Here is a 22,628-nt window from a genome sequence, read left to right as displayed (position 1 = left end):
TGGCACTCGCTATGCGCACACACACACACAAAAAACATGGACATGACTTGAAAAGCTCTAATGGAATACTGAAAATATAGTCACACTTTAAATGACCGCATTGAAAACGAATGGGAAGCGAATTTCATCTAGTGGAAGCGTTTGGTACTGCGCCAAATCAAAATCTTACTGAAAGCTCTTATTTACATATCAACCTCAAATTTGGAACACAACTTGTTTAGATTTATGCCTTGATTTTCTCAGTTTTAGATTAAAACATGTTTTGGGAAAATATATATTTCATAAAAAAAACTTAAAACTTAAGTCTTGCTCCAAAGCATTTAAGATTTACAAGTTTGAGTTGGAAATTTCATTTTCAAGTCTATGCTCAAAAAAGTAATTAACAGTTAATAAATGGATCCTATTTTTATAAATATAATTTAAATTATATTAGTAGCATAAAATGCAAAATATTAAATTAAAAAAACATCGAACAAAATATAGTATTCATATCATTTAAATAAAAAAATTATAATAATCTGACATTTTTGACTGCCACGCAAACTGCACTATAGGGTTAAATGTATTTGCATATCGCTTTTCACAACAAATATTCCAAAACGAGATGTACAGAAGATAATGTTGTGTCTGAAATCACATGCTCAGTAGGTACTACATTTGAATTTACTTTATGACCGTTAAAAAAGTTTGTTCTATATAGTATGAATGTGTAGCATGAATAAAACTCGGACGTACTACATCAGCCATGTTGTTTCTGTCACGTGACCTACCAGTGTCAGTTGCGTCGCTTCACTGCCATTCAAAAATCCACTCCCGTGGCCTCATGGGATAGTAAAGTGTCCATCGTATCTAAGTAGGCCATCTGGGTACTTTTCGCCTACTGTTTCTCAAACAGCATTCGGACATACTCTGTTGGCGTACTGATGTTCGCATATTATTTAGTGGGAAGTATTTGATTGTCATACAACTCCCAATATACATTTAATTCATATCACGTTAACAGATTTCCCAGTTTGAAACCCCCTGCTTTACACCAAGGACCAAGAATGATTTTGATTCACTTCAGATGAAAAAAAGACCAGAGTTCTCTGTATATAAGAAAAAAAAATCTTTATTTTTACCCACCCTTCATAAAAATCTTACTTTACAGTGTTTCAAAAACTGAACTCAGTGGTTGAACAGACCAAAAGAGCAAGATTTACAATACAGAGATGCTCTCACAAACACCTCTAGCTTACATCCTCTAGTTATAAATAATTTCAGACAATTACGTGTTTTACAGCTCATTTTGTACACATCTCCAGGGGAACAGGTTAACAAATTTGAATTATGCTGCCGATATTTTAATTAAATCACTCAGGAATGAAAAACACAAACCGTTGCTCTAAAATAAAAACAAGGTCTAATTTCGTCTGCATTGATTTAACATCTCTTAGGGAGATTTTAAATATGCATAAAGGCCAATCAGTGTAATAAAAGATGGCGTTCACCAGGCCTTCTCCGGTCGGACGTCTACACTAGGCTGGGATTAATACACACAACAGCAGAAATGCACACAGATGCAATGCAGTTTGCAATTGCCATTAGTTGCACTTTATCATGCGTAACACAATTCAGTCACATGAAAGCAGGTGTGATTAACAACAGGACAAAAAAAGACCAGAGTGCATCTTTCTTTCCATTAAACGCTCAAACAAGAATCCTGCAAAAAGAACGGGGAAAAAAAGACGTAAAAACACATTATGAACGATTGTATGCTTGCTTTGGGGTACAAATTAAATACAGTGTAAGCTATCAATAAAAAGCAGACTATTTCTAAAGGTTGAGTGATTTTGGTTTAAAATTGTGTTCAAGGAGTTTAGGTTTGAACATACAACCCCAAATGTACCACAACAAAGGCAGTTAATAATACTATTTTCATTGTACAACAATAAACATGTTCACCAAACAGCTCTGAATCAATAACTCAGCCTGAATAAGGGCACCTGGGAAGTTCAAGGTTGAAATTGGTCCATAAAATGATCGAGAGGTAGTTTAAATGAGAACTGGAGTGACGGAAAGAAAGGATTTTGGCAAAACTCAATGTGTCCTTTTTCAAATCGAACATTTTGCCGCATCACTAACTTCCACATTTCTGAAAATAAAACAAACAAAAAAGAAGCACCATTTTGGATGTTGACTGGGATGATGACGTGAGGTTGGTACGGAGCCCCGCACATGACATGCTGGGGAAAAAAATGTATATCGTGGTCATGAGTTAACAATTTGTTCCCACGACTCGGACTTGCTAATACGTCAGCATGTTTTAGACGGTATAATTCGTTCCCCAATTTACTAAATCATGGCTGCATTGAAACAATTCGTTCCCTTGTTTTAGTGCAATCAAAATGAGGGAACGTATTAGTTATGTCATTTGTGGGGCTCTGTAATTTGGAAACGGCTCTAACTGCACTATAAGCTTAAAAACTGGTGGAGGATTTTTCAAAAACTACAGTAAATTCTCGTGGAAGATGATTCACCCCTCCACAGGCTGCGTGCATTTCACACAATGTTCTTCATCCTTGGAAATGAGCAAATCGCACAGAGCCGCTCGGACGCACATTCTGGGCTCCCAGGGCGAACCCATGTCGAGGCTCTGGTAGCCCTGACACACACCCAGCCCTTCCAGGTCTAGCAGGAGCGACACCACATGGTCCAGCGTCTCGAGGCAGGTCGGGTGGCGCGAGTAGACGGCGTGCATGAGCAGGAGAGGCTGGTTCTGGACGCTGACCTGGTAGAAGAAGCCCTTCTCGATCTGGACGATGGTGTCAGCCATGGTGGAGAGCTTGGAGCACTGCAGGAGCTGGAGGACAGGGCCTTTGGCCATGACGCACACCCAGTGAGCGGGCAGCACAGTCTGGCCTAGGGTAGTGAACAGCTCCATCAGGCCTTGGTCTCGGTCGCAGTCGCTCTCTGCCGCCGCCAGACTGAAGATCTGAGTGATCTACAAAAGCAGATGTGACATTGACATTGTTGGTATAGCTGTGGAAATCTCTGACTGCGCTGAAGGTGTCATGCACCTCTCTCTCCAATTGACCGTTCCCTTTATTTACTGTTGCTATGTCCGACAAGCCGCTCTCACTCTACACCATGTTCTCACGCAGTGAAAAATACATCGCGGAGCAGAGAGGACACTGACAACGCGCTGACAGACAGGACAGACCAGGTTACTTTTGATATGAAACATTTTTTTAAGAAATGTAAACAATAAATACCGTTTTGCGGCTCTTAAAGGAGACATATCATGCTTTTAAATCGTTCCTTTTTACATATAAATCATACATTTGTAGTCTATATAAAGTGGAACTGCAATGCTTGGGTCTGAATTCCTCATTATTATAGCTCCACAGGCCCCTTTTCTACCCCTTTTCTGATGTGCGTCTGAGAGCAACTCGTTTTGGTGCGGTCTCTTTAAATACAATTGAGACACTTCATACCCCGCCCCCTCTCCAGGATGCAGAGGTGACACTCGGTTCAACTCCACCCCGTTCGGCCATTTTTGTAGTTTGATAGCAGAGATACGATTATCTAGCCGCACAGAAACTTTTTATTCACACGCTATTAACAAAATGTCAACAACGGAAGACTTGTCCAGCCAGCCTTACATGTTCGAGCCAGAGTCGGAGCCGGAGCGAGATGAAAATGAAGACGACGAACCTGCAGAACAACGTCTTCATATGGATGTATCGCAATGGTGTGTTACTGTATTTACACATGAAACTTTGGTCTTCCGACCTTTCGATTTATTTTGATTAATATGTGCGAGGGAGAGAGAGCAAGACAGCGTCTAGTTTGGAGACGGTGTCTTGTTTACACTTTCGCCTGGCTCCGAAGAGAGAGAGAGTGCGCGCGCGACCGGGTCTCTCTCTCTCTGCTCGTTCTTTCAGTTAAACATGTGCCCTGTCACAAGCGCGGCAGTTCATCTACATTAGACGGTGTAATGAAGCGTGTGGGTTACTACATCCAACAACCGAACATTTTAACTTACCCTCTCGTAACTTCTGCATCTTTTAGCTTGGACTACAAAATTGCTGCGAGAAATAAAAATGGCGGATTGCTCGAAGTGTTGGGCCGGAAGTCAATGTCCTTATTTGGCAGTTCCGCTGCAAATACTGTGACGTAATAGTTCACAAAACGTCATAGATAACAGAAAAATCGGAACAGGTTGAAAAATAAGGCCAAAACAGAATATAAAGATATCAATGAAGCACCTGAAGAGAATAATTTCAACTTTTCTGTACTTCTAAACACAAATATACAACAAAATGCATTTAAGGGCTAAAAAAGTGGATTTAGCATGATATGTCCCCTTTAAATGTGTCTGACAGATCGCTGTAGAGCCTCAGTTAAAGCTGCTCGTGAACCGATCACCTCTTCCTTCTAGTTCATTTATAGCATCAAATAAACATGAATGAACTTAAGAAGGAATGTTGTTTTAACCGCGGAAAGACGTCAGTACACACCGTTTTTCAAGTTCAAATCCTCCAACGTTAATCTACTAACTCTCCTGACTGCATTGTCGGACAAAAATGGCGGATTCGGCGGATGGCGGATTATGATTGGTCAGATCGCCTGTCAATCAATCTCCCTGCAAAGGGTCAATTGCGGTCTTTGATCTTGATCTTGCTTTCTTTGATGTGAACACAGTTATGTTGCCCATTGTAAATGGAACAGTTTTAAGAAACCGGATAGCTATCGGATAATTTAAAACGCATGAATGACCAGCAGTAAACAGGCCCATTGGAAATGTGTTATTCAAAATCTAATTTAAAACTGAAAACAAACAAACTAAAGGATTTTGACAAAAGTAAAACATATTCTATGAAAAATTGCTTCCGAAATAGGCCTATTTAAGGTTCAGCACCATTTCATATTTAAATATGTGTATGTGTATTTATACATATTTGGGTGGGGTTATGGCACACTGATAAACTCAGAAACTTAAAAATGGCACTTCATGACCAAAAGGTTGGCGACCCATGCTGTAGACTGACTCTCATGTGAGACTAGGGATGTTTTTGCCTGGAAAAATCTAATGGATGTGACGTTTACACTGACATTCTATGACACATGAAATGAATGCTTATACAATGTTCAGGATAATGCAAAAAGAAAATGAATTCATGTTAATTCAAACTATAGTCTCACATAGCCAGATCTTTATAGTCTATAGTCTCAAATATATAATCAAACTATCATAACAGTTTAATTTTAATGACCTCATCTGTCGATATGATCCCTGTGAATTGCAGAGCTTGTGCAAACACATCCACATCACTATGATCAGATGCTTTCTTAACTGCTGCTTTCTCACCTCTGTCATTTTCATTTATTTTGTTATTGAGAGGAAAGCGCACAGCACATATTTACATGTTCATCTAAATGTCACTCTGCAGTAGGGCTGCACAATTAATTGCAATGAAACTGCACGCAATTTGGCAAAGGCTGCGATTATTTTATGCGCAGTTTGTCAGTGCAGCGCGGCTGATCAGTGGTAAATGCTGCGCCATCTGAACGCCAGAGAGCGCTCTCACGCAGACACGCCACTCATTCCAGGAAATCCCAATGGGCATAATAGTATTGCTGTAGCTGAATAAACAGAAGATTGAAACGCTTTGATTGATTAAACATGACTAAAAAACACACAACTGCCTTATTCTGTGTAAGAAGCCACATCATCTCACAGAAGGATGCTCAACTGTTGTTATGAAGTGAGTTTGGAGTAAAAGCATGTTATTAAATATTGTCTTTTGTTAAATTCATAAATGCTTCTCATGTTTGGAAAGATGTTAGATGTTTTATATATATATATATATATATATATATATATATATATATATATATATATATATATATATATATATATATATATATAATTATTTTATTTAATTATTATTTCTTTTTATTTTATTATTTCTAATTATTATTTTATTCAGCAAGGATGCATTAAATTGATCAAAAGTAAAAGACATTCGTAATACAACTAATCGTCAAAGAATCCTGAAAAATATGAAGCAGCACAAGTGTTGAAATAATACTTAACAATATTACTGTTTTATGCTATTTTTGATCAAATAAATACAGCCTTTGTGTGCATAAGAGCCTTCTTTCTAAAACATAAATCTTAAAGACCCCAAACATTTGAAGGATAGTGTATTCAGTCGTAGTGAAGACAGATGTCCGGCGAGACTCACCACCGGCGTGGCCTCCTGTTGATGTTCTGACACGTGGTGTTGTGTGTTCTGTGGTTCTTCTGCGAAATGTGATGGTGGTGACCCCACTCTCACCATCTCAATCTGAAGAAAACCATTCTGAGTCGCGTCATCCATCGGCAAAGAACCGATGACCTCACCCAGCGGCATCTGATTGTTGTTGCACAGAGGTACTGATCCAAGCATATGAGGTGCCACCGGCATGCCCGGCATGTTGTAGTATAATCCCTGTGAAACATGCAGACATCGAAACAAACGTCAGCTTTCAATGGCCATCAACATTTGCAACATCTATAATTAAATTTTGTAAATTTAACATTCTGCTGAAAAACTCTTGATGGAAAACTAAAAAAAAAATCAAAAAATCATGTTTAACCCTTGTGTTATGTTGGAATTCTGTGTACTCCCCTTATGGTTCGGGTCAAATTGACCCTAATTGGATTCAATACAATTCCTCAAAAATCACACTATGAAAAACAACAAAGATTCAGGTACAAACTGTAAACTTTTAATATCAACATTTGTCAAATATTCCAAAAAATATATATCTGAAGATATGATTTAATGAAAATGTTTTTTAACCATTTTTTAAAACTGTTTTGTTTTGACAAAATTTGAATATACATTATATTTATATATATTTGCATATAATTTTTTTTTCACTTTTTTTTTTTTTTTTTTGCTTAGAACATCATAACTGAACAATTAATCAATTAATCTGAGCTCATTTTTCCTGCTGTCTATGTCAAAGTCTCAAGATATTTCAGATATCTTGAATATATAAATGAGAGCTTATTTTACTATCTGTGTCTGTCAAAGATTTTCATTTGTAATTTGCAATTAATTCTGAACACCATGATTTAGCTTTTTCAAGTGTGTTTGGTTTGGGTTAGAGCACTTTTAGATACACGTACACTTTAGAACTGGAGTTGATGCCCTGACATACATAAAATAAATGTTTTTATTTTGTGTCTGTACAGTTGCTTTTGAATAGCTGCCTATGATGGTCAAATTGACCCGCGAACATCACGAAAGTAACAGTAATTTTGTTTGTATATGTCAAAAAACACCAGCATGTTGAAACTTTGCATGCATGTTCATGATGATAAATGAGAAAAAGTCACAAAATATCAAGAAAAAAAACAGGTTAACCAGTATTTCCAACAACTAGAAAATCTAAACGGGTCAAATTGACCCGCAACATAACACAAGGGTTAATAGGTCAAAATCCTGGTGAACTATCCACAATTCTGAATCAAGATTCTCCAATCAGAGAAATGACTGTTATATTAGAAGTGGGAATCACTAGATACAAGGTTGTGCTGAGATGGCAAGCAGGAAACACCAAGGTAACATGCATCTACCTAATGTTAATTATGGGATGTTTAACTGCTAGAGGATAAAAAAAATACTACTACTAATTATTATTATTAATGTGTAGCCATATTGATATATAATCATAAAATGTTGGCCAAATTGAGCAACTCTACAAACAAGCACAGCAAACCTGAAACCATTTTTAATCACAAAAATCGTGTAGTCCTAAAACCCTGAATGCAATGTACTGTATGTCCCTTTGGATAAAAGCAATTTCAAAAATGCATAAAATGCTTTAGTCTAGATTTTTGAATGCCAATTAATTAAGAAATTAATTCCAGAACCCAGGCTGGAGAAATCAAATAAATGAGAATGAAGTAGAAAGCCTTACCTGAGCACCGAGTCCAGAGGTGTTTGAGTACATCACATTAGACGCCATCATTGACCTCTCATTGTCCAAAATATCAGGATCCTATGAAAACAGGCAACGAAAAAATCTAACATTAAACATATTTAATAACCTAATAAACATGATTTAAAATAATTTAATTAAAATAATTCATATTTCTTGATTAAATTACATTGTTGATAGTGACCTTCTGCTGAAACTTTAAATCTACTTTTAGTCTAATGCTGCAGTCAAGTCATAAATTACCATAATTACTGACAACTTTTTGACTCATAAAAAACATTTCTGAAAATTCAGAAATTTATGACAGCTCTAATGTTTCTAACTCTAACTTTTAAATGTTATGGCATTTTATTATAGCCACTGTACTTTGGTCTTACGTATTTACACAAGCATTGAGTTGTGAATAATGTAGTTATGAAGCACTTTGCTGTCATCAACAACAAATTTGCACATGGATCCTTTTCACAATAATTTGAGTCTAAAATAAGTCCAAAAACGTAAACGGCATTACTGTTGTCATCATGTATGATGTGAATGCAGACTAGACTTAGACCTTGTTTTGTGTTTTGGTTGTGCAACATTTAATTCTGACTGCAAACATTTAGAAATCAGAAACCTCCTCTATGTTGGATGGTTCGTCATCCTCAATCACGGCCTCAATGAACATGTCGTCGTCCTCTTCCTTAAAACTGTAATTCCATTTCTTCCTTCCTCTGGCCTTGGAGCCATTCATTTTATACAGTCTCACATCTTCTTCGTCATTATCCTTATCAGACATTTCATCTTCATCTTCATCATCATCATCATCGTCATCATCCTCCCAGGGTTTGCTTCTGAATCTCCGCTTTTTTCCCGGTCTCCCACGCCTCTTGAGCTTGGGTTTCACGTTTCTTCTTTGTGGAAGGGACGGATTCAGCTTTCTCTGCATGATATGATAAAACAAAAAGATCTTGCAAAATGCACCTCCGAAATGTGTATTAGTTGCCTGATGGTGAGGTGATAACCAGTGTTGGGAAAAGTTACTTTTTAAAATAACGTGTAACAATATTGTATTACTCCCTAAAAAAGTAACTAATTGAGTTACTTAGTTACTTTTTATGGAAAGTGGAGCGTTACGTTACTTTTGCGTTCGTTTTTCTCACCTAGGCTGGGCTTGCTTGTTTGTTTAAAAGTTCTATTTTTTGCAAATGTAAAGTGTCAAACTGGTAAACTTCAATCTGGATCGCAGAAGAAGAAAGTTCAACACTATTACTTTAGCAATACATTTTTTTTTTTAACTCAAATGTGATGTTTATCTAAAGACATTTTGGATTTTTAGCTTATTAGTATCCATTTCAGATAATCGAAGGTCAGCAGCAAAAATATTGGTTAAAGTGAGATTTAAAGTATATTTAATTATTGCAGGTTTGCATAATATTCTGAGTTTACATTTCACTCTATATAGTAATTTTGAGGAATACTGAATCTGTTTCTTGAATAAGTCAAATGAGTAAATGTATGCTCACATATAGTCTAGATAGAACTACAATGATTTCCACATGATTTCTCTCAACATGGGGACAGGAGACCTGTCAGTCAATAAATGGGAAAACGTTACTTATTTAAAAAATTAACTAAGATATTTTGTTGTAAATTCAAAAGTAATGCATTATTTTTCTAGTAACTTGAAAAAAAGTAATCTGATTACACCCGTTACACCCAACACTGCAAATAACCCTTGAGTGATGCCATTAGATGTTAATCATACAAATACGTACATTTGCACTTTGACCATGAAGCTTTGACTCAAACTTGCACTGGCGTAAGCGACATTTCTGCCTTTTCTTGTTACTGCCACCATACTTGGGCTTGTCCATGCAGAAGTCGCATTTGCCACAGTCGTCTTCACGAAGACATGCGACACACTGCCGACACATTCTGCGATTCCGTTTCTTTTGAGCCTGAAAGCGAGAGTAGACAGAGAAAATTAATAAAGGACTAACATGCAGTAAAGACATAATTAAAGCTTTTTAAGAGGTTTTATGAGTTCCGCTATAATCAGGAAAAGAATATTCCATGCTCAATCCATAATATGCTTTCACTCTGTAAAGCATGACAGATGCCTGAAATAATAGTGAGAAAATACATTTTTTAAATGCAAATGTTTATTGAGCCTCATTAAGTATAAAATAAAAGAATGTATAGCTCATACTCCTCAATTTTATTCAGTGGCACAAACTATGAAAATATGCTATTTAGTGCAGTTGCTGATATTTTTATGGCCAAAAAGTAAGATGAAATTCTAATAGCTTTTAATAAAAAATAAAAAAACGAGATCTTTATAACAATAGTCAACCTACAAAAAATGCATATAAATTTAAGTTATCACTCTATATCTGCCAATAATATGTCTTAGTAAGATGATATTTAAACGCTTAGTTTAATGATCAAGTATGGGGAGTTTAAAACATATAATGCAATGCAATGCAATACAATGATGACTGAGAGATGAACCAATAAATGGTTCCTCAAAAGCCTAATGGATCATATTTGATACTCACATTTTAACATCATTTTTCTACAAAATGATGTCTGGATAATCAAGTATTCCTAAGTCGCTTCAGTCCAGAAAGTGTTCATCTTGAAATATTACTAAGGATTATAAAAGTTATTCTTACATATATTTTTTATAAAAATCATTAAAGATTTCACAGCAAAAATACATGTACCACGACATGAACAGGGATGTTTTTACAATTATACTAAAAGGCCTTTTACTTGCTAAAAAAAGTATAAACTATCAATCAGACAAGGACAAGGAACGTAGAAGATTGTGTACGACAGCTTTTTCCAGCAAGTTTTGGTCATGTTGATCATTTAGACTACAGGACTTAAGACGTTTTGCATATCAAATAAGATACAAAAGGGTTAATAATCATCCCATGCCACAATCATTAGCAGAGTCAAACAAAACTACAAAAGATTAGTGCTATCCGTGAGATTCCACTAGTGCTGTCAGTGCGAGAATGTGATGATACACTCACTCACCCAATCATCTTCATCACCACCATCAGGAGCAAAATCCTAAACACCACATACAATAGAAACCTGGATCAGTATTTTAAGCACAGCACTCCTACATGAAAATAGTGCAACAGTGGTTAAGCGTGTAATAACTGTTTCAATATGAACAGCACAAAATGAAACGATGACTATTTCCTAACAGATATCCAAAATCTATAGTCAAAGTTTCATAGACGTCAAGATGCATATGATCCAAGTTTGCGTGTAACACTATTTTTAAATTATACAGACCTGATAAACATGTCAAACTGCTCAAATAGCACAAAGTTCAGAAAGAACTCATCTTTTAAGTTATCCAATGAATGATTTGCTTATTTTTGATACTTTATTTTAAGCTACGACATAGTATTTAAACATTGAATAAATAACACTTTACTTTTAATACTAGTAAAAAACTGTATAAAAATGAATCATTCCTAATGTTAAATTAACTCTTGATGGTATGTAGTAGTGGTATGTAGTATCTAATTTAATATCATTAAAATGCAGCGCTGACAGTTTCATGAATAAGCAAACATACATTGAACTGATTTACCTTTTAAAAAAGAAGCTACATGAAAAATAAACTCACCTTATTTACAATGTTCTTGTATTTGGGATGTGGTTTCTGCAGGAGATAGTGGCATTATGTTTCAGTGTGCAAGTAGTTCAGCTACAGACAGATTATTTGATGATCTTTGGCAATGCTTTTGTGTATGCTGCAGCCCATAAATGTGTCTGTATGGTATTATATGTTTATTATTACCAGTATTTGTTTTCTTGGATGTTTTGTTTTCCCAACCTCCCACTGATCCTGCCCAACCTTGAAAATAATAATAAAAAAAACATGCAAATGCATAATAAAAAAGAAATATGATAAACAAAGGAGCTACTTTCAACAGAATCATAAATAAAAGGAAAATAATGTTTCTAGAAAAGAATATTGAAGAAAATAAAAGAATTAATGAAGTAAACATTGCTACTAGAGAAATGAAGGATAATCTGGACTTTGTTCAGCTACTTAAAGTGAGCAAACAACCGTTATTTGGCTTGTAGACTGAGAGCAGAACAAATGGGAAACTAGCTTGTGTTAGTTCAGATATTAAGACCCAAAAGTATCGCCAAAGCTACCTCTCATACAACTAACGTGAACACAGACACAGCAACACCGCAGTGCTTCTCTTCCCCTTCACAACATCAACAACAGCACAGATGAATGATTCCTCAGCACAATCTTCCAAAAACAAAAACATAATACAGCAATGAGACATGGGATAACTACAATTTTCTTAACTATATTTAATTTTCGTCTATATTAGCTAAATTACTGCAATATTCCTCACTACCCTAAAACAGAAAACGGTGGCTGTATTTAATACTTGTGTTATAAACAAAAAGATTTTTGCCAACACAGGGTGTCAGATGTAGTATTTCTCCAATTGATGAAACTAAAAATCAGTTTTACACTGTCAAGTGTCAGTATATGATGAATGACAGAATGAATATTGGCATGTGAGTATTAGAGAAAGCAAGGAAAAAAAACAAAAAATAGAGGAAGCAGAACCACAAGGTAGATAAATATTCAACTTGTTTGACAGATTAAAGTCAGAATGAAAATGCAAGTTGCAATGGTGTTTTCTTAGTGTTGGACGTATAGCCAAGGGAAACGGCTTCCCGAAAAGGAATAAATGTAGGGCGGGACATGAATTTTGTCCATGAGGAATTGATTGGATGGTTGTGGTTTGCTATTGGTGGATCTCATGTGACTGACAGGTTGCCCCGCCCTCGTGCCAGTAAACACGTCATCATAGAAAAGATGTACAAGAGGGAGGGGAAGTTACTTTGATTAAAGATTATGAGGGCACATGGTTTTAAAAATAATAATAATAATGATGTGCACAGATTTATAACAAATACTGCAATCTTCCATCAATTTTGATTTCATGGTGACTTTAATTCAAAATCATTTTTGCCACATAAACTTTCTCTATTATCCCAGGTCTCGAGAATCAGTGACAGAAAACAAGGAAAAGCAGGACTACCAGGTCTTGCGATGAGAGAAATACATACCTTCCTAAACACAATGTTTGGAGGAGAGTACTTCTTCTCTGCTGCAAAATGAGAAAATGTAGAAATTAGACAACAAAAAAGGCAATAGTACACCTTATAATTATTGCAGAATATCATGCTTGCTGAAATTAAAGGTGTAATTATAAATTCACATACATTTAGGCCTACATCTGAAGCACAACGTGTCTCCAGGCTTCTGAGCAGAAAATGGGAAGCCACAGTTTTCACATTTACTGGAGAAAGAGAAACAACTAGATTCGTTACTACATTCATGAAGGCCCTAGTTGAAACTACAGCAAGTATTCAAGATAGACTTTCTGGGCAGTATGAAATGAGTCTGATTTTGTTCACCTGAGCATTGGATGGCTTTCCTTCAGCGCCATTGTTCCATTAAGCCTAGTCTCCGGAAAATCTGGCGAAATTACAGTCTGATCTGAGATCAGTGCATCCTGAGTTTTTGTAGGGCTAATGGGCTCCAGAGATGGATAAAGCCAGAGTCGAAGGGGCAGCTCAGCGCCGTCTTTCCCAGGTTCGCTAGAGGAACTGACTATCTGTTGGGAAACATTCCCCACTTTTACTGAAGGAGAGTGAATGAAATCCTGTGTCCTGGATGTGTCGATATTGAGCGGCGAGACTCTCGTGAGGCGCGGGGGGCTGTTAAATTCTGCGTTGGGTGTGTTAGAGAGGCTGCTGAGTCCTGCAGGTGAGCAGGGGGTGAGTCGGGGTCTCTGAGGTGTGGATGTCGAGCTGTGAATGATGCTCTGGATTGTTCTGGGTAAAACTTCAGGCGTGCGGGTTGGGTCTGGGAGGGGGGCGGCTGTTCCTGATGAGAGACTTGAACGATTGGTAATTTCCAGCTGGGAACGAGCACTCTATATATGACAAGCAACCACAGAGAAAAAAGAAAGTATTAAAAGAAATGTATTAAAATGTTATAATAATATAATTTATGATTAAATTAAAAGCAGATTATATTTAATTTATAATTTCATTTAAATTAATCCCAAATTCTGTAAATTGCACTCATGATTATTAAAGTGACCCTATTATGCTTTTTTGGATATTCCCTTTCATGCAGTGTGTAATATAGCTGTTTGAGAACTGGTTTAAAGCTCAAAGAGCACAACAAATAAAGTTATTGTCTCCCGAAAGAAAGAACAAATTCTAAACTGCCTGAAACGAGTCGTCAGTAATTCCAGTCTTACTTCCTGCACAAACCTGTGTAGGTTTGTAACACATTTGAAAAAAAGCCTATGTCTTCATTGGCTGCCCGCGAACGATGTCTACTTTGACCCTCAAACACTGTAGTTGTTGCTGAGACTGGAAGAGTTTGGTTTGAGTTGTCGGCATGTCGAGAAGATGCTGTTTTTGAAGCTACGAATGCAAATCCACTTTGCATACACTTCCAAAGGATGAGGATACAGGCTCTAATTGATTCGGTAAAATGGGCAGCGTCATTACAAGGGCTGAGGAAACCTCCCGAGCTGAAATTTGGATATGGTAATGGTCATGTAATTTCCAACATGTGCTGTAAGCTGTAGACTAATTACAACAGGCTGGGTCATCTGACCAATCAGAGCAGAGAAGAGCAATCACAACAGACTGGGACATCTGACCAATCAGAGCAAAGTAGACCAATCACAACAGACTGGGACATCTGACCAATCAGAGCAGAGTAGACCAATCACAACAGACTGGGCTACCTGACGAATCAGAGCAGAGTAGACCAATCACAACAGACTGGGTCATCTGACCAATCAGAGCAGAGCAGAGCAGAGTAGACCAATCACAACAGACTGGGACATCTGACCAATCAGAGCAGAGTAGACCAATCACAACAGACTGGGCCACCTGGGCTGCGTTCAGCCCCGACAAAACGTTGCACAACGTTTTTTAAACAGAAACGGTGATGCGTTGAACACACTGTTCTGATGACGCAAGAGCTGCAACTATGGCAGCTGAGAAGGCCATTCTTTGTGTAATTTGTGAAGAATTTTCTGAGCCTGATGAAGTCGGTATAAATATGTGTTTAATACTACAAAATATGCCCGATGTTACAGTTACTGCACTTGCCGCCCAGAACAAAAGAGAACATCCCAATCGAGTGAAGGGATTTGTGGAAACTGAAATGGAAGCACACATCTTACCTAATTCAGACTAAAACACATCTATTTAGCCTCACTCTGACTTTATTTGTAGTTCATACTGTTTTAATACCCTGTATTTTCTTTCTCATTTTTAGGAAAAGCACTTAATTACCATTGTTTATTTCTATACCAAATGTCATAGGCTACACTTGCAATGAAGCTAAAAATATAAACAACTACATCATTATGTTGATATCCTATATTTTTACAATAAAACTTAGACAAACATGGGCCCTATTTTAACGATCTGAAACGCAAGTGTCAAAGCGCAAAGCGCAAGTAACTTTGTGGGCGGGTCTTGGCGCTGTTGCTATTTTCCCGGCGGGATAAATGACTCTTGCGCCAGGCGCAAATCTAAAATGTGTTGGTCTGAAGTAGCTTCATTATTCATAGGTGTGGTTTGGGCGTAACGTGAAATAAACCAATCAGAGCGTCATCTCACATTCCCTTTAAGAGCAGGCGCGCTTGTTCTAAAGCGGATTCCTATTATAACGGCGGATTTGCCAGGCGCGCGCGAGGAGCGATTCACAGCCGAGGAGAGCAACGCTCTCGTCAGGGACGTTGGGGATGGAGAAACCCACCCAAATTAACTTCGGTTAAAAAGGCGTATGATAATTTGGGTAAATGTGTAAGCTAGATGTATGTTTTTATAATAAATTGTCTATCTATCTATCTATCTATCTATCTATCTATCTATCTATCTATCGTAATAATGCATGATTTGCAAAAATGAAAACTGCTGCTTCTGTGTAGATGAGAGAATCAAAGTGTATGCGCGTTGTGCACACGCTACATTGATTAAGGCCAAGCATGCGCCCTTAAAATAGCATATGAATAACATGCGCAACGCGCCACTGACTTTAAACCATTTTTTCCTGGTTAGTGGCGCAATTGTTTTCTAAACCTGCAAAATAGCATGAAGGAACGTTTGCACTGGAACACGACTCCTTTTTTGCGCTGAACCGCCCAGGGAGCGCAAGTTCATTCCCTAGTTTAGCGACGTGCTTCTGTGGAGGAAAAAACGCGCTTTGCGCGGGTGCAAAATAGGAATGACACATGCGTCGGTGTACAAAGTCAATTGCGCTGGGTGCAAGATAGGGCCCCATGTCTTCTAATATCCTCAGTTGTTGCGTATACCGAGCTGCATTGAACACATTTGTAAATTACTTTCCTTGAACCCATTGTGCGAGTTCACTTTAATACCGCGTGCTTTATATACATGTTGCTGCTGATTGGACTGCAGTTCTGACACACCCACCAAACAAGAGAAAACGTATCTCAAACCCCGTTGCACACCGGTGCACGCCGTTTCCAGGAAACATGACGTTCAACCCGGAAACCGTAGCAAAACGTTGCGCACCGTTTTGAACTTGAACGTGCCCCAGACTGGGCCATCTGACCAATCAGAGCAGAGTAGACCAATCACAACAGACTGAGCCATCTGACCAATCAGAGCAGAGTAGACCAATCACAACAGACTGGGCCATCTGACCAATCAGAGCAGAGCAGAGTAGACCAATCACAACAGACTGGGTCATCTGACCAATCAGAGCAGAGCAGAGTAGACCAATCACAACAGACTGGGACATCTGACCAATCACAACAGACTGGGCCACCTGACGAATCAGAGCAGAGTAGACCAATCACAACAGACTGGGCCACCTGACGAATCACAGCAGAGTAGACCAATCACAACAGACTGGGCCACCTGACGAATCACAGCAGAGTAGACCAATCACAACAGACTGGGCCATCTGACAAATCAGATCAGAGCAGAGTAGACCAATCACAACAGACTGGGCCACCTGACGAATCACAGCAGAGTAGACCAATCACAACAGACTGGGCCATCTGACAAATCAGAGCAGAGCAGAGTAGACCAATCACAACAGACTGGGTCATCTGACAAATCAGAGCAGAGCAGAGTAGGCCAATCACAACAGACTGGGCCACCTGACGAATCAGAGCAGAGTAGACCAATCACAACAGACTGGGCCACCTGACGAATCACAGCAGAGTAGACCAATCACAACAGACTGGGCCACCTGACGAATCACAGCAGAGTAGACCAATCACAACAGACTGGGCCATCTGACAAATCAGATCAGAGCAGAGTAGACCAATCACAACAGACTGGGCCACCTGACGAATCACAGCAGAGTAGACCAATCACAACAGACTGGGCCATCTGACAAATCAGAGCAGAGCAGAGTAGACCAATCACAACAGACTGGGTCATCTGACAAATCAGAGCAGAGCAGAGTAGGCCAATCACAACAGACTGGGTCATCTGACAAATCAGAACAGAGCAGAGTAGACCAATCACAACAGACTGGGTCATCTGACCAATCAGAGCAGAGAAGACCAATCACAACAGACTGGGTCATCTGACCAATCAAAGTAGAGTAGACCAATCAGATTTATCTAATTTATCAATCTAATTTATTCAAAATAGACCAATCACAACAGACTGGGCTGTCAGTGCAGAGTAGCTCTCAGAAAGGAGGGGTATAGAGAAACCGGATCCATGATCAGACATTAAACACTGTGAGAAAAGAGGTGATGCTGCAATTTATGTTATGAGAAAATTAATGTTTTCTATCTTAGACACATGTTAAACTATTGTAGGAGACTCCAAAACAAAATAAGGAACCTTTAATTTAGCATAATAAGGCCATTTTAGGATTAGCAGTAGCCTTAGCAAGCACAACAAAGCTTTCAACAAAAAAATATAGATTTTCAAAAATGTTAAATGTTCTATAAATAAACAAAACATCTTTACACCACTATAAATATTATATAATATATTATTTCTCTTACTGCACATAATATTCTCTCTAACAATGCAAACAAAAGACAGAAAAAGCAACACAAACCTTAGTTCTCCTAGTGCGATCCATGTGTATTCCTTTCTTGAAATCTAAACGAGTAAGTCCTTGTCTAACATTTCTGGCACTCGGGGGCCGACCTCTGCGTCGTTTTACTTTCGGACTGTGAGAATATGAGAAGTACAAAAGTCGTTTTATTAACTGATATGATCAACAGGTGTGATATGCATGTCTGAACATGTTCTGCAGCACCCCCATATTCTGAACCGAATCTGATTTATCCATTTCTTCACTTCATGTCACATTTATTCATTATCAAATACATTTCAATGTTTATATGAAAGAAAATCAAGGTCTTAAAGGGATAGTTCACACAAAAATTATGTCATCATTTATTCACCCTCATGTCGTTCCAAACCCGTAAGACTTTCATTCATCTTCGGAGCAAAAATTACGATATTTTTATGCTCAAGCTTCCGTTTACCATATCTGATGTGTGCGTTGATGAATGTTTATGTGAATAAAAGCCTAAATTAAATCTCTTTTTTGGAAAAAAATTTGACTAAACCGCTCTATTCATAGTTTTACGATCTCTTTATGAACTTTTTGAAGTGTCAAAGTGGTAGTTGCGTAGCTGTCAATGGAGAGACAGAAAGCTCTCAGATTTCATCAAAAAGATCTTCATTTGTGTTCTGAAGATAAACGAAAGTCTTACTGGTTTGGAACGACATGAGGGTGAGTAATTAATGACAGAATTTACATTTTTGGGTGAACTATCCCTTTAAGGCCCGTTCACACCAAGGACAGCCACTATAACAGTATCGTTTTAAAAATCGTTCTGTTAAAGATTAGCAGAGTTCATACAATTACGACACAGAGGAACAATATCATTGGAATTACTTTCACAAAAAAAATATTTTCCAGCTGATGAATGATAAAAACATTGACAGCCAATCAGAATCCATCCTGCTTTAAAGAGCTTGAGCATTTAAAGGGCAGGCGACAAAACTGCAACACGCTTAGAATAAACAGTGTTATTGTGCACTGGTGATGCTAATATAGCTATCATTCTGGTGTAAACGGGCCTTTACAGTTTTATGCATGTTTTAAAGTAATAAAATGTTTCATTGCAAATATTCAGCGTACCAGTTTTAGTGAAAAATATTAACTGAATTAAAGTCTTAGTATTTATCTTTCTTCCTTTTGCATTAACAGCAGCACTGATGCTGACACAAACAAAACTTGATGATCATATACTCAAGCACTATTTCAGAAGCTTCAATGGAAGCAGGAAAATCTTACCTGTACAAACCCGTTTTAATTTTAATGTTAAATTTGAATGTATTCTCAGACCTTTGGACTTATTTCCAAAGGTCTGATTCAGCCTATTGAATATTCCACTAAATGCAAACAAAAAGCAAGGAAGTAAGGAAAAGGCACATACATGCTCCTGACACTCTCAACACCATCTTCATCCTCTTCCATTGGCTTCAGCCAATCAGGTGGCAACTCAACCGTCACTATTCCAGGCATGTTGTCCCACTCAGTATTTTCCTCAACGGCGGTAACATCATCTGCTCCAATCAGATGATTCTCACTCAAGAGGGCCGGCACAGTCTCTTCCGGGTTCATCGTCTCCGGTTCAGCTGACGCCCTGTTCAGCTCATCCGTCATATCTGATCTTTTCCTCTGGCCTCGAGGCCTCTATTTTACAAGTAGATTTGTAAGACCAATGGTTTTGACTTGCGAGTCATCCCAGGAAGAGTTAGGAAATTGAATCTCTGGCTCACATTTTTAAATAGGAAAAACGACTTTTTAGTCCAAAGAAGTCGGAGGTATTAATTTCATCTCACAATGTTACGAATAGCCTGGGTTGCATGAAATGTCAAAGATCCAACACTTCATCCATGTCTTTACTGGTTATGGATCATTACATTATACCTGTAAAGAGAATGCTGATATTAGAGAAGAACACTAAATAACACACCAAACTGTATATGCTATTAAATTATTATTACGGCACAGTCTGATTTTACACTTTTTTTGCAGCTTGATATATATCTAAAGACATTGAGATTGATTGCAAACAAATCACACTCACATACAGCGTAACATCGTCATTGCAGTTTTAAGAAATATGATGTTGACGCACTTGTATCATGATGTGCATACAAATCACTATTTCAATCAAATATTTCAGCAAAAGCTTATAATCAAGTTTTTCCACTGTAACGTAACCGATGTGTAAATAAAATCCCTCTATTAAATTGGGCTGTTGAAAATGAGTCAAGCTAGCAGAAACACGATGAACAAGCGTGAAGGAGAATATTTATAGAACGGGGCCGAAACGAGTGGTTGCCATGGTGACAGAATTGCAGCGAGCCTAGCAGCGATGGCAGGGAGGTCGATACAAATGAGCTGAGTACATTCGATATCTGCAATGCAGCGCAATTACTATGGCAATGAAATACGTTACAGTGCAGCAAGCAGCCAACATTTGTTAAAATTTATCTAGCAGAAAATACTTCATTTCCTGAAGCCCTCATTATATGTAATTAAGACCATCTGTTTAAAACAACTGCTCTTTAAGAAAACTGCTGAAAGGTTGGCCAAGGTAATAGGCACTATTAAAGATTCACAATAATACAAACATGATAAAACAGATGTCAACATCTCAGTGGCAAATTAAACCTCGCTGTAGGTTTCAGCTCAAATCTGGGTCATAGAGCGATTTGTTTAAAGTTACAAATACAGCTTGTTGAGGAATTTATCTTATTAAGGTTATTAGCAAGTCAGCAAGAAACTCACTGTTCAGGTAATCAGTAATATTAAAAATATCAAATGCAGAGCCAGACATTTTCAGACCTCTCTCATTTAGTTAGAAAGTAATAATTACAGTGGCTCAGTATCAACACAACTTTATATTCTTTAACTTATCAACTACTTTCTGCTAAGAACAAAATTGACCGTTTCATATGCAACCGTGGAACAGATTCAAAGTATTTTAATTTTCCTAATAAATTATCAGCAATGACCAAACTGGAGCTTATCAGTAAGAAGGTCTGCTTGTGTGCTACTTGTACTCTATATAGTTTCTCTATCAATATTGTTGCAAAATATTCTATTTAAATTTGCTGCTATATAAATGCAGTGTACTAGAATAAACCATAATAAACTAAAAAGCAAATTTCTCTGTTAATCATTCTAAAATTCGCTTAATTCCACTCATAAGACTCAAGATATACCAAAAAGTGGAATGTTAAAAAGAATCATAAAAAATAACACCCAACAAGAACCTTTAAACAGCGGTAATCGTTTTCCTTTTAATTAAATGCAACAGAAGCAAAAATGCAAGTATGATTATGTGATCATTGTTAGATTTGTACTGTGTTTATGAACACTAAGATCGAGGTTATTGGGTTGATTCTTTGGCAGTAGATTTTTATGACAAATGCAGTGACAAATGGTCTTTGAGTATGTTGTTATTACCATTTTTTACATTAAGCATTTTAGTTCGTCCCAAGAACAATGACATTTCATAAACATTAGACGTGAATGTTTGAATTGTGCATTATATTTAATATTTAGATGTATTGCAGAAAATGTTAAAATTGACAATGCTGTATTTATTATAATTTTGTGAGATAATTAGAACGACTTCATTGAAGCTGTTACACTTGATAATCAACATGTAAAAAAAATTTTTTTGACACAATGATCGCAAGTTGATGTGCTTGAACTCGTGGCCCTGGTAGCGATAGATCGTGAAAACAGCGCGTGAACAATTATCTGAATAGCGCGATGCACTTTTTTCAGCGCAAATAAACTTATCTAACTTAAAACATTAAAGTTATGTGTCTTGTCATCGCGTGCAACTCCTACCATTATGAAAACGTGATAAAAAAAAAGATCGGCGAGCTAAATAAACAGATCGTAAAAAAAATCGACACTAGTTTCGCCAGCCTCCATTACAGATCGCTGGAGTGAGGAATGCTGTCCCGACGAGCGATCAAAAACACGTCCGATATAACGTGACAATTAACGACATACGTAACAAACATCACGCGTTTAGCAAGAGTATTTCACTGACAACATGCTTTATTATTTGTGATAGGTTTTAAAGACACGATAAGTTTATTTTACACGACTCTACCACGTCCATTTCGCTGTGCTGCTGAATGAGCTCAGGCAGCCCCCCTTCGCTGTTGACCCTCCCCTTCCACACACTCCCCATTGCTTTGCTTTCAGCGATGCAGCCTCGAAAACGACTTTCCGAACGCTCTCTCTTGCACGGAACCACGCCGATCTTTCGGTTCATTTACTAGAGCGATAGCTATAAATTATAAGGTCATCTGCGTTTTATAAACACGCGTTTTGCCACGCACAAAAACAAACACCGAAACGAATACGTGCAGCATTTTGACATTCTTACCTCATCGCGTCTCGCGCCGTCGATCGAGCCGTTCATCTGCGCCTCGTTCTCTCCGATCAGCGATACTTTCGGCGATCTACTGCGCATGCGCTGACACGAGCATCGTAGGAAGTCGATCCTGACTGAAAT

General features: G+C 37.7%; 1 protein-coding gene across 3 annotated transcripts; it reads right to left on the bottom strand.

The window, feature by feature from the left end:
• Positions 1-2,083: 2,083 nt before the first annotated feature.
• Positions 2,084-22,582, bottom strand: mbd1a (methyl-CpG binding domain protein 1a). 3 transcript variants are annotated; one of them, XM_079897173.1, is made up of 14 exons: positions 22,500-22,582; positions 19,512-20,008; positions 18,116-18,230; positions 13,444-13,964; positions 13,249-13,325; positions 13,093-13,133; positions 11,789-11,845; positions 11,615-11,650; positions 11,008-11,043; positions 9,738-9,920; positions 8,597-8,902; positions 7,960-8,040; positions 6,234-6,479; positions 2,084-2,983 (listed from the first exon to the last, which is right to left on the bottom strand). In XM_079897173.1, exons 2-14 carry the CDS (start codon positions 19,739-19,741, stop codon positions 2,516-2,518), a joined length of 2,397 nt encoding a protein of 798 aa, XP_079753299.1. In that variant the 5' UTR covers positions 19,742-20,008; positions 22,500-22,582; the 3' UTR covers positions 2,084-2,515. The 3 variants fall into 3 exon arrangements, with proteins under 3 accessions (XP_079753299.1, XP_079753300.1, XP_079753301.1); XM_079897174.1 differs by lacking the exon at positions 11,789-11,845 and having other exon boundaries at positions 22,500-22,575; XM_079897175.1 differs by lacking the exons at positions 11,615-11,650; positions 11,789-11,845 and having other exon boundaries at positions 22,500-22,575.
• Positions 22,583-22,628: the final 46 nt, after the last annotated feature.

This window comes from Squalius cephalus, assembly GCF_949319135.1.
Source record: "Squalius cephalus genome assembly, chromosome: 16".
Lineage (NCBI taxonomy): Eukaryota > Metazoa > Chordata > Actinopteri > Cypriniformes > Leuciscidae > Squalius > Squalius cephalus.
Note: the sequence above shows the minus strand (reverse complement) of the source record. Positions and strands in the feature narration are given on the sequence as shown.